The 12,627-nt window shown below is 38.0% G+C and overlaps 1 protein-coding gene across 3 annotated transcripts in view; it reads right to left on the reverse strand.

Annotated features, from left to right (window-relative positions):
• The window catches only part of LOC149064467 (rhophilin-1-like), a 77,023-nt gene that overhangs the window by 16,391 nt on the left and 48,005 nt on the right, over window positions 1-12,627 (reverse strand). For all 3 annotated transcript variants that reach the window (XM_089254591.1, XM_089254592.1, XM_089254590.1), the window contains exon 2: window positions 703-818. In XM_089254591.1, coding sequence (XP_089110717.1) covers window positions 703-818 — 116 coding nt within the window. The remainder of the gene's footprint in view (window positions 1-702; window positions 819-12,627) is intronic.

The following is a 12,627-nucleotide window of genomic DNA, read 5'->3' on the forward strand; positions in this document are numbered from 1 at the left end:
CTTCATTGGTTTGAAACCGTGTCGAGGACAGGGCCGCAAGTAAATGCTTGGTCAGCTAGGACAAGCACGCATTTTGGCAAGCGCCCCCCCCCCCCGTAATGTTGGAGATGTCAAAGGGTGAAATGTGTGCCCTCTCCAGTCCGGGGCACTAGACCTGCCTGCTCTTCCATGGTCGAGGGCCACTTACGTGATCTTGGAAATCTGCTACGGGCGAATTAGTTGATGTGAGAATGTGTGCTGAGGGCCACTTAAGTGATCTGCAAATGTTCCATGGGCTGCTTAAGTGAACTAAAACGTGAGTCACGTAACTGATCTGTAAATTCGTTGCGTGCTGCTTAGTGATCTAGGAACGTGCCGAGGACAACTTCAGTGATCTTTTTAAAATGTGCCTAGGGCCACTTAATTGAAGTGAGAATGTGATAACCGATGACTCCGAAGGCCATATTTGGCCCGCGGGTTATGAGTTGATCATGTAAGAGTTTTTGTTTTTTTTTTTCACTATAGAGCCTCGATTCATTTTTTGCCATCTTCTCACAAATCTTTTGACGTGTTGTGTTTGTGATTCAAAAAAAAATATATGTACGTATCTCTCACACGTCTATCTTAGCCGATTACGATAACTCAGTTAAATTTAACGTCCTAAAATTTAAAGTTCATATCTGCCCCCCTTAATTTATGAATATAGGTGTAAATGTATCTCACCTATATAACTTCTCGGCACCATTTCTGATCATCATCTGCTTGTTGATCTCTTGGTTGAGTTTCGATCGGCGGAACTGCAACTTTCCTCGACACGTGGCAGCTCGAGGGTCCGAACCCTGAATAAGGTCAGGAACAAAAAAATATATTTTTTTGTATATTTTTATATAAACATATCAATATTTTCACGCAACGTTACAATACAGTCGGTCCCGTTTAATCAAATATCAATGATTCCAGCATACTAAAGCGATTAAGTAGGCTATCTGATTATGAGGGGAACAAATTACAACTACAAAAAACAACAACTATGTGGCGTTGTACAATTGCCATTGTACAACGTTAGCATAGTTTGTATATTGAAAACTGATGAAGAATCAATATATTAAGCTTCTCAAATAAATCAGACATCAACAATGAAATGAAAATTATATTTAATTACAATGACCACAATATCTAAGATTTTTAATTTCAATTAGGAAAGGTAGCGCCCTCGATTGGCTCAATAGAGAGTAAAAATAACAATTAAATGTTCGTATTGAAGACAAATTGAATACTTGGAGGCCGGTACGTACTTTAAATGTTTTTTTTTTTTTTTAATCTTAACTTAGTTACGTATTTACCATTAAATGCAAATGTGTCATTCAATAAAAGTACTATATGTATAGTGGTTGATATGTATGAAGCGTAAAATTCGATCGGCTTAAAGTTCAATTCTGGTCTGGTCTGGTTAGTCACTCCATTTCTAAATTTATTTTGTTTGAACTTGATGTAGTTCCAACGTGGAGCCTTTGAACGTTGCCCACAAGGGCAGTTCACGGTAATGTGGTACTATGATATTAGAGAATAAGAATGAATGAAATCGGTTAGTAAATACTTTCAGCTGTGAGGGAGGGAGGGGGGGGGGGAAGCAACACATTTCTTGGTCCGGGGACCCGTTGTTGTTGAGACGGCCCCGAGTTACAAAGCTATCCCACAAACGTTAATATTTTTCTAATTTTAATGTTTTTATGGTAGTCAGTTTTGTCTTAACGCATAGACTCACCTTGGATGCCTCAACTGCAGAAGCACCAAACCCCTTTTTTAACCAAACTTCATGACAATGAATGAGATTGTTACCATTCTTAGAGAAAGAATACATGTAAATTAGTAGGCAAGTAATTCTAGCTAGACAAAAAAGGGGCCTCTCCTAAGAAAAATCACTTTTCCCAGGGACCTATAATACTGTTAAAATGGCCCTCATTTATTAACGGCAAATATTTCGATAACCCGTAATCCCAGAAAAAGCTCTCACGAATCCGTGGAAAACTAAGAGGAAATCTATGACGAAGACAATCATTTTAAATGAAAATTATCATGTTTATTAGCGATAAAAGTGTAGATAGTCATTTCGTGATGACCAAAACAGAACACCATTTGAGAAATCCGTAAATAATAAACGTAAAAAATCATGGCTACGTTGGAAATGTTCATGAGGATGGTCGAATCTTGGGCAGAGCAGGTCATGCGTGATGACTCATTATTTACAAGCCAGCGATGAGCCCGAAAATAAAATGAAACGGCAGCAAGTTTTCGACCTTGACTGTGTGGAACAAGGACAGAGGATTACAATTTGGTTGGTTAGTGATCACGCAAATGATGAAACAGTTCAAAAGTCAAAGATATTTATTTCATTATTATTATCATTGTTTTAATGGACTGGGAAACCCCCGTTCACATACTGCTGCAACAAACACAACATTATGAGTCTTCTCACTTGGACTGGTTCACGTCCGAATCGCGTGTGCCCATGACGGCCTTCCTCGATTTCCCAACCAACCCACCACCTACGAACGACGATTCACTAAATAGTAAGAGAATACGTGCGGTTGTTTTTGTGGCCTACGACGCGTTCATTGTGCTTTTTCTCTCCGTTACTACGAACTTCTTCAGGAAAACCACACGAAGAGAAGGACGAGCTCTTGCGGCGTGAAGGGCGTTTTTATAAGAAGTTATTCGGTGGAGAATTCGATGACGACATTTGGTAAGAGTCACTGCGTAGGAATTCTTTTCATTTTCAATCAATGAAATTCACGTATAGAGAGTGCGTGTGTTGAGTTTTTCAAGGGATTTTCATAAATAAATTTCATCGATTGATGACTTCAAAAAATATTGAAATACGCATGAAGTGCGTGGAACAAATGTGCAGTCTAATAATACAGGGTGCTTCACGGGGTATTACACTATAAAAGTTTGACAAAAGTCCTTTTATAAAACTTGAAAAATGCTACCAATAAAATATTAAAAGGTTGCATTTTCTAGAATGTAACCAATAATCTTATTGATGGCATTTTTCAAGTTTTAGAAAAGTACGTTTATAAAACTTTTATAGTGTTATCTTGGCCTCATTCTATAATGTCGGATATAAAGGGTTAAGATTATGAACATTCAGAGAACATCAACAGCTGACGAACATTCCCTTCATGAGATGAGTTGTAATTCTAGGAATTTTTTTGGGAAACCCCATAAAAAAATTGAAAATAAAAGCTACGAAAAATGTGTCGTTATATCAGAGTTCGAAGTGGTTTTCATCGCCGTCACAAGCAAGGTCATTGACATTATTCTTTACGGGAATCAGTCTGGTCCATCAGTTATTGACGTTATAGCCGAGGTTTCGTTATAATAGAGTGACTAGTACCACCAATGCAGCGCTACCGCATCGACCCGAATACCTTCACGGGCCTAGATCCATTAAATTAAAAGATACATCTTATAGCCATTGTATTTTGCCAAAACCGTGGTGTACATGCATGATATTTGAGAGAGAGAGAGAGAAAGAATAATCTAGACATGGATCAAGTTGGGAGGGTCCGCCACCAATGACCCGCTGGGACAATGCAAACTTATCAGCGATTGGAGTTATAAACTTTCACTATATGTCAAAGTGGACATTAAAAGAGATAAAAGAGAGATCTCCATCATCACCATCGAGATAGCATTTTCTTTTACACATAATAAGAGTCGCCCCGAACCGATTCGTTTCGAGCGGAACGACTCGTTGGTAATTCAGAGAATAAGGACGCGAATACCAATGAGACCTTAATGTCGTCTAATATCAGCATTTCACTCCGTTTGATTAGCGGTGGTTATAATTATGAGTATGTATCAGGCTGTTCATGCAACAGTAGGTCGCGCATACGCTTTTCTTTATTCACTTCGCTTATATAGAAGGACCATCCAATCGAAGGTGTGTCGGTCTCATGAATGCAGTAGATAAAGTCGGTGAGTTACATTGCGGCGTTTATTCGGCTCGTTATGCCATTTCGACATCATTCTACGCTTATTACTACTTCTGGCTTAAAGACAATGGATATTTCCCAGATGGACAATAATTTCAACGTATTAGCTGGCATAAACTTCATGAAAAACCCGTCTTGGACGATTCCTTCTTGAAAGTGAACAGTTGTAGTAACGATCAAAGTTTTACAAGTTTCACTCAACGATATGCTTTTTTTTTTCCTTTTAACATTTGAAAGCACCGTCGGCCGCGCTTAAGGGGCCTTCAAGTATTACGTCATCATGGATGGGGGGGGGGGGGGGTTCCGATTTGCTGACTTTTGATGACGGGGGGGGGGGGTGTTTGGATAATGCTTACGTCATCAACCACCCTTTATGAGTTGGGATTCAGAGGGGCAGAGCTGATGACGAAATTTTGCTGACAAGGGGGGGGGGGAAGAGGTCAAAAATGGCTAAAAATTTGCTTACGTGATACTTGAACGGCCCCTAAACAGATATCAACGGGTCCAGCACACAATATTAGAATAAGCGTGTTCGTATAAGGGTGTTCGATTATGCGGGGAGGAATTCAATTATTGCTTAACACCGATAGTATAGTTTATATATTAAAAACTGATGAAGTATAAATTTTTTATTAAGCTTCAGGAATAAATTTTCTATTAAAATGAAATGAAAATTACATTGAATTACAACCGTCACAATGCATTTTTACTTTTCATTGCGACAGTTAGCTCCCTCTATGAGCTCAACAGAGAACAAAAATAAAATGATTGAATGTACCGTATATACTCGTGTATAAGCCGAGTTTTTTTGTGGAAAAATTCGTTCCTCAAGTGGGGGGGGGGGGGGGGTCGGCTTATACTCGGGTCAGTTTTTGATGAGAAAATATCGACCCCCCGCAATCAGTTGTCATTTTTGTAGCAGTGTTCTAGAAACCAGCATTATTGGTATGGGATATGTTGAAACCCCCGAAAATGTCAAAGACGAGGCAAAGAAATCGAAAACATCATTGACTTTGATACCAGGTGGGCTAACGTTGATTGTACAGCCTTTAGATGTGAGCATAACAAGCCTTTCAAAGACTGTTTGAGGAATTTGTGGATCGAATGGATGAGTTCCGATCACCACAAAAGGTGGTGCCTTGAAGAAACCTGACGTTGGCCTAGTGCCGACTCAGAAGAAACGGTTTAAAAAGTTTGAATCGTTTTCTGTTGTAAATTTCCGTAAGCTATTCATTTTTCATGGAATTATAAGAATTTTTTCTCTCTGAAATGCACGGATTTTTTGGGGATCGGCTTATACACGGGTTTTCAATTTATTGCGGTTTTGGTGGTCCTGAAGTAGGGGGGTCGGCTTATATACGAGTCGGCTTATACACGAGTATATACGGCACTTAATGAAGAAAATTGGATATTTTGAGACCAGTACCCTTTCTAACACAAGTCTTGGGGGAATGTTTTCTTGCCAAGCTCTCAAGGTTAACATATCTGTGCATTAATTTTATATGTGTTATACAATTAAAATATTATATACATAGTAGTTGATATGTAGAATTATAATATTGTCATGTGAATTGTAATACTGTATCGTTTAGCGTGGGGAGGGGGGGGGGGGGTTCGGTTCGAGAAGGGTAAAATCCGTATAATCGGGTCATCAGTTGCCTGATTAAGCGAGGACGATTGTATTAGGGTGCTTTTTTTTAAATTCGGGATGGGGGTTGCAAATACAGAAAGCTTATAATCCGTTATAACGAGAGCGCACAATCACGGGAAAAATTGTCGCTATTATAAGAGGATTTCGATTTTTTGCACTGACAAGCCATATAAACTGTAGAAAATTTCTGCTATATCTGTATTGCAATCCAGTTCTATTCTAATATTAGCGAATAAACAGTGTCCCAGTCGTAAAATCGATTTTCGTCTCACAGCAGTTAATTCTATAAAACGCTTTGGCATAGAACCCCTGCCCAATGCGATTACTTTTGAGTTCTTGTAATAAGGCAGCTGAAGGGTCTTTCAGTTAATTCTAGGGACTGTTCAACGCCATAGGTATCCTCATTCAAATCAGCGTTTTTGTCACGTAAATCGTAGAAACGCAATACATAACTGAAGAAATGGCTCCCAATTCATGATCCAACACCTATATATAACTGCATAGGAAAATAAAAATAACTTCTCTAAATTCATATAAAAAGACCCATCAAAAAATCATTTGTAAAATCTCTCGTAAAAGGTGGAGCTTTTCCGTCAAAAAAAAACACACACACACACAAAGGCAAAACGTTCTAAAAGGAAATAAATAGCGTTGAGCATCAAGATCACAGAAAACACGTCCCACTGGCACACATTTCAAACATCAAGCAAGCATTAAAAATCCACACAAAAAAGTATAAGGAGGTTTTCACCCCCGAGAAACTAAAAAAAAGTGATTAACAAGTGAGAACACATCTTGTATAATATTACAAGGAAGGAAAGAGGTCGCGGCATGAGCCGGAAAATGAAAGCCACCGACAAAACCCTTATAGACATATAAAAACCATATAACAGACATGATGCTCTTTTCCTCCCATTCGCAGAGAGTAATTTCTTGGCGATATCCAGGTCAAAGTCAAGGACTGGCCGACCTTGTTCTTGACTAAAGAGATAGATAGAACCTCATCATATCCAAGAAGATGGTATAATATACAGACACACACCTGTGAGCAAAAGAAAACAAAGTCTGACGCGAGAATAAGGTTACCCATATACAAGCAACAGCTTGGACAAGACCACGTGAAAAATCATCAAAGAATAAAGTGTTATGGATATCAAGATCCTAATAAATAAAAAATGTATTCAATACTCTCGATGGACTAAGTAGAGAAGAAAAACCATATAATGAAAAAGAATTAGGCCTCTAAATAGACTGAAGCTATTGACTGACCTCTAATTGGCGGCTATTTCACTGAAGTAATTTACCAGAGAAAATGAGGAATAGAATCTGTTTTTAATCTATCTATATACGCATGATCGATTGCACGAGGTTTTTCTAAAAAAAAAAAGCATTACTGTAACATGAGACGATAATAATGGCGATTATTTTCTACATTGTTGGCATTTTTTATTATTATTTATTACTGCTTTCTACGGTTCGAATATACCGTGTATGAATATCAAACCAGGCCATCATGTATTATTATCATTCAGATGAATCGTGAGAACCGTGACGTAAAATTATTCTGTGGAATTTGAATACGTAATGATGTCCACTCATGTTGATCGTATACCGCATGATTCGGGAAATGATTTCCTCGTGAGAGGGAATGAACCCGTGGATATCCTTACATAGGAAAGATTTATATTACAAAAATATATATATTTATTACCCTAGATTTTTTAAAATAATCTTATGAATCATACGAAGCCATCATTCAGTGAATCCCGCAATTTCTATGTTGCTACCGTGGTTTTGATTTTATCGCAAATTTTTTTGATTTGGTTCAGTGTTTGGTATTTAGAGCTGAAAATATTCTGTGGTTTTTATTATTTTATGCTGAAGTGCAGTCGGCCCAGCTTAATCGGGTAACAGATAAAATCGTCTGGAATCAAAATTTCTCCCATGGAGAGAATATGAAACATTTGGAAGTAATGACTAATAAATTGCCAAGTCAAGACTTGGAAAAAACTTCAGAGTTGAGAGTGGGTGCAGAAAATTTCCTGCCACAGGTGAACAAAAGAAACGGCGACATGACCAAGTAAAAAGATTGCTACCGCAGGGTGTCCCACACTGACGGGTTAGCGCACGAACACCTCGGCAAGTATAAAAGAGGCTACGTTCGGAATCGGAAATAAATTGTAGCCCTCGTGTGCGGAAAATGACGCGGTGTGACAAAAAACTGATCAAAATGATCGTTGATACCCTATTAAGTGGGGCCGACTGTAATTCGTGTATGAAAACTTTAAACTCGTTTTAGGAAGAATGCTATTTTTGACACTGAGTTTAAAACAAAAAATTTCAATTCATAAAATTTTTTGCAATCGTGTTTCGAATATTACACGGACTTACTTGGCTTAAAATTCGACATAAAAGATGACTTTCATAGAAAATGATATTAGTACAAAATTTATTATTGTTTACATCATTTTGAGACACTTTCTATGAAAAAATATCAAAGTTTTTTTTAACTCCGGAACAATTTTTAAAAAAGTACCAAAAAAGGAATTGCGATGCTCTAAGTAGATAGAAATACTGTTTTTCGATCAGTATCTGCCGAAGAAACCTTTGGTGAAAACTGAGAGAAAAAAGGTATCCGTCCGCCGCCCAACGTTGTGCCTATGCAGTGCCGTCTTAACGCATGGGCCCGGGGGCCTCACAAAATTGAGATTGAGTCCCTCAAAAACTAAACATGCAGCTCCTAAGCACAAAATGGTTGGGAATCACTGGATAAATGACCTCACCCCCCTCCCTTTCGTTTTTTTTTTTTGTTTCGAATTCAATTTGATTCAAATTAACAGTAAATATTTAACCCATTAACGACGACTTTTTTTTAAAGTAAAAAATAATGAGTGTCAATAAATGGTGGAAGTGGTTTCAAAGAAAAAACTTAAAATTTAGAATGGCAAATTTTCTCACCAATCGGCGTTAATGGGTTAAATGCAATTAACTAATTCTCTATCTCTCCTTCAAGTACTCATAGATTATTTCTTCAGTCATTAAGTTGGGTTATAAGGTAGTCCCATGAAACTTCTTAGGAATAAATGGGAAAAATTTGATGAGGTTAGAGTTTTGACCACTTGAAGTGATCGAAACTGATAAAGACCAGGCTACTTAAGATCACCCGTGGTCAAAAATGATACAACCCTGGACCTGACGCGCCCTTCTGGATGCTGTTCAGGGCCGTAACTAGGATTTTTGCCGCCCGGGGCAAACATTATTTCGCTGCCCCCAAATTTGAAATTCGATAATTTAATGTGTTCTTTGTCCCCACCTAAAATTTCCGCCCCCCCTAAATTTTTCCGCCCGGGGCAGTTGCCCCCCCCCCTTCCCTCAGTTACGACCCTGGTGCCGTTAACAAAAGTTATACTGCATAAATGTATCTGTTTTATAGGAAAAGTGCAGTATATATTTTTTCATCTACATAAGACACAGGGTGGAACGATATTTCTGCGGCTTCAAGATAAAACCGTGACTGAAAATGCTCTATTTTCCTCATTATAAAAGGCTTATATTCAGTTCAAAAAACAATGTTTCCGACGCCTACGCATTCGTACGATTACAAAAACCACATATAACGCATGTAAAGGTAAGTATCCATAAGAAGGTGGTCATGCTTCAAACAAGACTGCACTACTTCCCCCATCTTTAATTATAACTATAATTAAAACGTGACGTAATCCTATGTCAATCCTTATATATATAAAATTACACACACACATTTAAAGAGAACCGAAAAACAGCCTCACTCATATTCAAATTACAAGTTTTAGTCAAAAAGGTTTTCTTAAAATCTAATTCCATACAGAAATATCTCACGGAACCCTAGACGCCACGTCATACCACTCGGGGATCACTGCCTGTTAATCCTCTTTCGAGTCAAAAAGTTCTGGCACCTCCGTATTAGATGGAGCAATTGCAACACCGAGGTTCTGTGACAAATACTAATGAATGTGACAGTGGTAGATAGAATCGCTCACAACCCCGGACCAATGCAAAGTAACAGTGGGAAGCAGCTCCAATAAAATGAAGACCAGTGCAGGACAGTGGTTCTTGTAGAGTGTGTCGAGGGGGACACAGTAGCGTACCCAAACGTTTTCAAGGATATCACGTCAAGCCGATGTTGTGACTTTGCTCTACGCAGGAATTTGACTATTGGACTTCACCCGAATATATTTACACAACCCTCGTGAAAATACTGCCATGAGAGCGTTAAATAAATGTCAGAGGCAAGCAGGGTTGATAAAAATCACGATTATTTTAAAAAAAATCAAAAAATTGATTTTATAATTAAATCAGTTTTTTTATTTCTCCTTAAAATATTAACTTATGCAGAATAAAACAGCCTAATTTTTATTTTATTAACAGTTAGTGGTTTAAATATTGTGTCTGAAAATATGCCTGATTTAATATTAATAAAGAATAAAATTTCCGCTAATTCAAAATTCTATTTTAAATTTTAATTAGTAGGCAGGCATTTCCAATCAGATAGAGACCGAGGGACGTATTTAAACGGAAGCTTAGCGGTTATAGCCCCAGGCTGGCAATGTCTCCCCAGCACGATCCAACCCACACGGGTAAAATGTCGGAGGGGCGGCAAATTTCAAAAATGAGTGGCCGAGAAAATTATTAGAATAGGATGGGTGGCAAAAACAAAAATCCTCCTCTGCCTAGAGAGTGAGTGACCCAGAAAGAAACGGATCAGGTCAGTGAGCGACCTATAGAGTGTGCAAGCATGTGAATGATTTCTGGAAACCAAAGGACAGTTTGAGTACGAGTGACTAAAAGAGCACGCAAGTATGCGAGTGACAGAAAGAGTGACCTAGAGAATGTAAGAGCATGGGTGACCAAAAAAGAGCACGTAAGTATGTGAGTGACCATAGGAGTTACTTAGAGACACAGGCCTATCTACAGGAATGGGGGGCCAAGCCTGATATAGCACAGGGCAGCAAGTTCGAAGAATGAGTGATCAAGAAAATTAGACTAGAATGGCGGAAGGGTGACAAACTTTATGTAGCCCACTGGTGGGCTAGATTCAGAGAATCCTCTGTAGGGATCCTCTGAAAAATCGCTTTGCCCCCCCCCCTGGTGGTTTTACCATGGCCCGGATGAATATACCATATTTTTGGAAAGAATTATGGTATTCTGGGGATTTACCACCTCATCCTTCACAGTGCTTAGTTCAATATTAGGAGCCGGTTTATGAAGCGACTAAAATTTTTCGAACGTTTCCGTCCTTCTTAAAAGGCGTTAAAGGGATAAATTTTCGAGACGGTACACCGACTGGTCACTTCATTAAGATAATTAAAGTTCACTTTATCTTGGGCTTCCTGTAAGAAAGTGATTTTTATCTACGATTTTCTTCTCAGGGTTTCTCTTTTAGAGTATCTAGTGAACTATGGTGTCAAATCACTGTCCAAGTTCATCATGTTGAAAGAAGACACATACCAGCTAAAAAAAAAGATATCCTATCGAGTTACAAAGGGGCTGCCGACTGATGAGGGAAGACTTCCTTCGTTATTCGATCCGTCTTGCTATCGTTCAATAGAGCATGGGTTGAGACCCCTCTTTTCAACTCATTCCACAAAAGGGTGGTTATAGGACTCTTCAAAAAGTCTTCTTCAAAATTCGTTTATTCTAAAAATACGGGTTTTCAATAGTCGAAACTGGGAAGGGGGCACCCTAACCAGACGCGGGTCTCAATAATTTCGGGATACCAAAAATGTTTAAGGCCCAATTTGCCCCCGACTTTATACATTTTTTATGGGGGAGAGGAATCGGCATCTATTATTTCAGCATATACAGGAATAGTGAGAAATATCCATACAAAAAATTTTAAAAATGCAATTAAATATAGATTAAAACAAAATATTGATGAAAATTCACCACTGACGGTAATTTTTAAATAATGAGAGAAACAATACCCGAAACCAATGAAAATTTTAGAGTTGATGAATTTTAAAAACAATAGAAAGAAATAATTCCAGCATCAATGAAAATTCATAAACATTCATAGAAATAATTATATAATTAAGCGCGTGTCCTGGTAAAATCACACCCCACTAAGGGCGGCCCTGGTCCATACTAGAAAGTGAAATTATAAGCTGGGTGAAGGCTTCAAGTTCCACTTCAAAGAATCCCAAAAATCCATTCCATTCAACTTTGGCAATTCCCATGAGCATTTCAAATTTGATATACTCGTACATATACCAGCTGGTAACACCAGTTAAATAAAGTCTCATTAAAAAGCGCTTTACCCCATCATTAAAGAAATCCTATCAACATCAACCGGATTAGAGTAAATAATCCTATTTTTTGGAAGGATTTTCCCACGCCTTTTACACACGAGAAAAACATTTTTTTTCCTCATTTGCTAGATTATGGATATGAGTAAGACAAATACGGAACTGTGGTACGAGCCATCACGAGTATATTATTATTTTTAATTAAAATATTAACGTTCTATGAACTGTAATTCAGTAATTTTTTTCCCATGTCCTTGAGAAGCATCTCAATGAATGACCACATGATTCAGGGAACGCGTAATGAAAGCAATTATCCAATAGAAGGATTTTCCCCCGCATTTTCATTGATAAATTAATTTTACCATTTGCGCGAAAACGAATTATTCTTGAACAGTATTCATGAATGTGAATTTCTTTCATGTTGATGAATCCAAAATTTTCGAGTATTTCGTACATGGTTCCGACATGTATAACACTGTTCTAACCCACAGGAGCCCCGGGATCAGTTAATTTTTCTTGTGCTGTAAATTCACTGTAAAATTCGTGTCTAGCGCCCAAGTGCAGGGTGTTCCACAAATTCCGTAAAATAGTTTGAAAATTCATAAAAATTGAAAGAATTAGTATTTGAATGCGGTTTGCGGAAAAAGTTATGTTCCCACGAAGGGAAATTTTATTTTTGTACAGGTAAAACTTAAAATTTCCGTTAATAGAGAAC

Source organism: Pholcus phalangioides, unplaced genomic scaffold, assembly GCF_987345545.1.
Source record: "Pholcus phalangioides strain wild (caught in Gottingen) unplaced genomic scaffold, Ppha-v1.0 ptg000042l_1, whole genome shotgun sequence".
Classification (NCBI taxonomy): domain Eukaryota; kingdom Metazoa; phylum Arthropoda; class Arachnida; order Araneae; family Pholcidae; genus Pholcus; species Pholcus phalangioides.